The 4,044-nt window shown below is 48.2% G+C and overlaps 2 protein-coding genes across 2 annotated transcripts; both read right to left on the bottom strand.

The window, feature by feature from the left end:
• Nucleotides 1-279: 279 nt before the first annotated feature.
• PHATRDRAFT_bd420 (predicted protein) lies at nucleotides 280-1,152 on the bottom strand (the record flags this gene model as incomplete). The annotated part of the gene is made up of 1 exon (XM_002176201.1): nucleotides 280-1,152. One exon carries the CDS (start codon nucleotides 1,150-1,152, stop codon nucleotides 280-282), a length of 873 nt encoding a protein of 290 aa, XP_002176237.1.
• A 778-nt stretch (nucleotides 1,153-1,930) lies between these two features.
• On the bottom strand, nucleotides 1,931-3,861 carry PHATRDRAFT_bd1619 (predicted protein). Its single transcript, XM_002176200.1, has 3 exons — nucleotides 3,320-3,861; nucleotides 2,726-3,281; nucleotides 1,931-2,540 (listed from the first exon to the last, which is right to left on the bottom strand). The coding sequence occupies exons 1-3, from the start codon at nucleotides 3,835-3,837 to the stop codon at nucleotides 2,067-2,069; spliced, it is 1,548 nt and encodes a 515-aa protein (XP_002176236.1). The 5' UTR covers nucleotides 3,838-3,861; the 3' UTR covers nucleotides 1,931-2,066.
• Between the last annotated feature and the right edge of the window lie 183 nt (nucleotides 3,862-4,044).

The raw sequence follows: 4,044 nt of genomic DNA, 5'->3' as shown, positions 1-4,044 counted from the left end.
CTTCACGATGGTTTCAATCAAGTAGGAAGAAACAGAAGTAGCTCATCCTGGCCCGAGCTAACTGTAAAGGCGCATCGTAGAGTGCAGTATTTGCTGTTGATTTTGACGTTTTTGAAATTGGAGAGTCATTTGAATTCTGATAGGTTAGCTACACACGTCGAACCTTGTTTCAATGGCTTGACCGTGACTCTCTTCTAGAGAATAGTTCACGAGAAAACAGCTTACGTGAATGGAAAACGTCTTTTTACTATGAGCCCCTGGCTCGTTTAGACAAACTGTTTACGGTTGCGGGGCTGTCGTCTTCTGAAAGTCGTCCGCACTGTGGCGTTCCAGTAACTGCGCATCTTCGTTGTCGCCCCAAAACTTGTTAACAATGCTACCGCGCTGTACAGCTGGGCGGGCCTCAATCATTTTGGCCCAACGGATGACGTGGGGGTAGTCCTCTTCGACGTTCAAGAACGTAGCAGCATCCCCATAGCCTTGGCCCAGAACAAGCCAACCATACCATGGATAAATGGCAATGTCGGCAATGGTGTATTCGTCTCCAACCATATACTTGTTGTGTTCCAATTGCCGGTTCAAGACATCAAGCTGACGCTTTGTTTCCATGGTGAATCGGTCAATGGCGTACTTGTTCTTAACATTGGCGTACTGGTAAAAGTGTCCAAAGCCGCCACCCACATAAGGGGCCGACCCCATTTGCCAAAAGAGCCAATTGAGTGTTTCGGTACGCTTGTCAGCGGGAAGAAAGGCGTTGAAGCGCTCCGCTAGGTACAGTAGAATGGAACCAGATTCAAAGATACGGAGTGGCTCTTTTCCTTCCTGGGAGACGCTCATGGCAGGAACTTTGCTGTTGGGGTTGATGGCAACAAAGCCGCTACCAAATTGATCTTCCTCCATGATTTTGATGGGGTAGGCATCATACTCCGCGTCGTGTCCCGCTGCCAGAAGTTCCTCCAGCATTATGGTGACTTTTTGCCCGTTAGGTGTTGCCATGGAGTGCAGTTGAATGGGATGCTTGCCCACGGGGAGCTCCTTTTCGAAACGAGGTCCGGCCGTCGGACGATTCATGGAAAACTTACTTCCTTCCGAAGACTCGTACTTCCATACCTTGGGCGGCGTATACTCCTCGTTACTTGTGCTGGAGCTCATTCTGACTGCTGTTGTTTCGCGACGATATTGAGAGGGATTGGCAAAAGCGAAAGCAAAAGAATGCTTGTTGTTGTTGAGCGAAAAGTAGGACAGCGTGTGTGCGATTCGAACACTTTGCCGAATGAGTCGCATGCCGGTTTACTGTTTATGACAAGACGAGCTGGTATTGGAAGCGACACGCAACAGATTGGTAAATTTTGGAGCGTGACGAGGCTCGGGATCTTCTTCGGTCCGAGAACACCTTGGATGCTCTTCGATCTACGTGAGAAAATGCTTCTCCCATTTTATACAACGCACGAACACGTAAGATCTACAACCCGGATATAGATAAACAAGACGTGCATCCGGTATTCGATTCCTGCTTGGGCGGTGTTTGCCATCTAGCGAGTCGCAGGAACTAGGGTACAGTGAGCAATCCTTTTTGGATCCATTGGTACCAACATACGTTCCGCGCTCACTCGTAGGCCTCACAAGACTCTAGACTCTGCAAGTTTAAAACAATAATCTCCGTATTTCGGAGCACGGCAAGATGACCACGTCTCGTCAAGGCAATTTGGACGAGCTCAATTAACAGTAAAAGGCCAAAGTTGAAATTGCTGGTATACTTAAACAGGTTCTCCAACAGCGCATCATACCTTGGCCACCGGGCCACCACAAGGAAACTAACTTAAGAGCTAAGAGGGATTGATACAGTGCCAACTATTGTTTAGGCGATGAAAAATCTTTACACATGAGAGCACTAGAGACAACGACCACTCGCCTGGAAATTACAAATATGCTTGAATACAATGCCGATAGATCACTTCCCCGACGTGCATTTCTTCATTTTACGGCGACTAGCTAATACTCTCTCCAGATACAAACGTTTCAGCTTGAAAATATGTAGTGAAATGAAAACACACCCCGTTCCTGTTTTACTCATCCCAAAGATTCTCGACCGTATACGGTCCTCCCGGCAAGGCCCAGAAGGCGCCGGTCACGTAACGTCGGTGCGCATCCAGCGACTGGAGCATTTCCAAATCCCTTTGATCCAGGTCGGGAAAATCGTCACGACCCACCATCAGATTTTCCGCCAAGCGGGTCGGATAAATTGACTTAGGAATGGTACTGGCGTTGGTTTGGACCGCCCATTTCAACAAGACTTGTGCTGTGCTGATGCCGTGTTTGTTCGCAACGCTCGTGACGGTAGGATCGGTCAATAAGTTGACCTCGTCCGGTCCCTTCAGACCGGCTGGGCGATCCAACGAACCGAGTGGACTGTATCCCGTCACGTGGATGTTTTTACGTGCACAATATTCCATCATATCCGGCTGTGCCAAATAGGGGTGACGTTCAACTTGATTGATGGCGGGAGGGATGCGACAAGAAGCTAACAAATGCTCAAGTTTCTTGAAGAGTAACAAATATAAATGTGACTAACAGTAAATGCAGAACTTCGTCCAGATTCCTGAAAAACCGAAACGAGTCCGTCCATGAAACAAAGCCCATTAGGAAGATATTTTTGACGCTTATTTCTAGCTCGAGCTCGCTGTCCTCATCGGTTGTTTGCGCAGCGATCAACCAAATTGGACACCAACTCTCTGCCCTTCAGTTCCCATTCCCGACAATTCTGAAGAGCATAGTTCAAATACTCGTCAGAAGAAAGACCAAACACCCCGCAATCTTTTAGATTCTTGGCCAGAGGAATAATATAATTGTCGAAAAAGCCGATTTCTCCGTTGTACCAGTTTAACGAGGGGTCCTGATAGGAGCGACCAAGCAAAAACGCGTTGTACAGTTCCTCAAACAACTTCGCGTTCCATTTCTGGTACACGTGCCAGTGCTGCATTGTATGGGCTACATCCGAGACCTGAATCAGGTGCTCAATCACGATTATCGCCTTGCGGTTCCGTTCGCGGCTGGGATCTTCATCCAATAGCTTTTCCTGCTTCTCCTCATTCGTTTGGCTACCGTCCGAGCAAAGAGTGTGAAACGCCTTACTCCAGCGAGCCTTGCGCGCCGTACTCAGATCCTTGTCGAAAATGTCCGTGGTAATTACCGAATTGACCAAAGTTTGACGAAATCGACGCAATTCGGACAAATCGCTGTAAATACAGGCGCGCAAAGCATCAAACTCGGGGGCCAGGAGACTGTTCCACGCCAAGTCAATCGAGTTCTACTCTGCCACACTCTTGTTGTGATAAAAGATGCCAAAGCCTCATTCTCTTTCACGAGCAAAAAGTTAGGCACTCCACCATGATCCACATCGTGAACCAAGGCTGATAGAACGACAGCAAACTGTGTCAAAGGGTCTGATGTGATACCGTACGTATGATCATGTAGTTGGGCTTGATCTTGGAATAACTGCTGTATTCGCGGTCCGAGCATGGTCTGGCTTGGATCTATCTTGACCTTGAGTTGCTTCCAATTCATCGCTTCCAATGACGCTACCATCAGAACAAATGATTCCCAAATTTTTGTCGAGTTCCGGATGTTGGCACCAGAAAACCTAGGGGCCACAATCCGGCTCAACAGCTTCGTCACAGACATGGCAACATGAGAGGCATGTTCGAAATTGTGAAAGGGATTATCGTGATACATGCTGCACACCACATCCACAAAGTTGCGAAGTTGTTTGACCACTACTGGTTCCAGCTCCAATGGCTCAATTGACAATCGGAAAGCGCGTTCGTCGAAGTTTGGCATAGTTATTATGTCGGCAACTTGGTGCACGGCATTGCTTTTGTTCCCGCCTTTTTAGCCATCAGATCCAATGTGGCAGCCGAAGTTCGCCGTGTACCAACTGCGTGGCGGCGTGCGACAACTTGACGCAGGAACTGTTGCAGAAGTTCACAGTTCCAGTCCACCAATCGTTGTGTAGACTTGTCTCGCAGACGGCTTCCCATTTACATT

This window comes from Phaeodactylum tricornutum, genomic scaffold, assembly GCF_000150955.2.
Source record: "Phaeodactylum tricornutum CCAP 1055/1 PHATR_bd_23x34 genomic scaffold, whole genome shotgun sequence".
NCBI lineage: Eukaryota > Bacillariophyta > Bacillariophyceae > Surirellales > Neidiaceae > Phaeodactylum > Phaeodactylum tricornutum.
The sequence above is the reverse complement of the archived record's forward strand: the minus strand, read 5'-3'. Positions and strand labels throughout refer to the sequence as shown.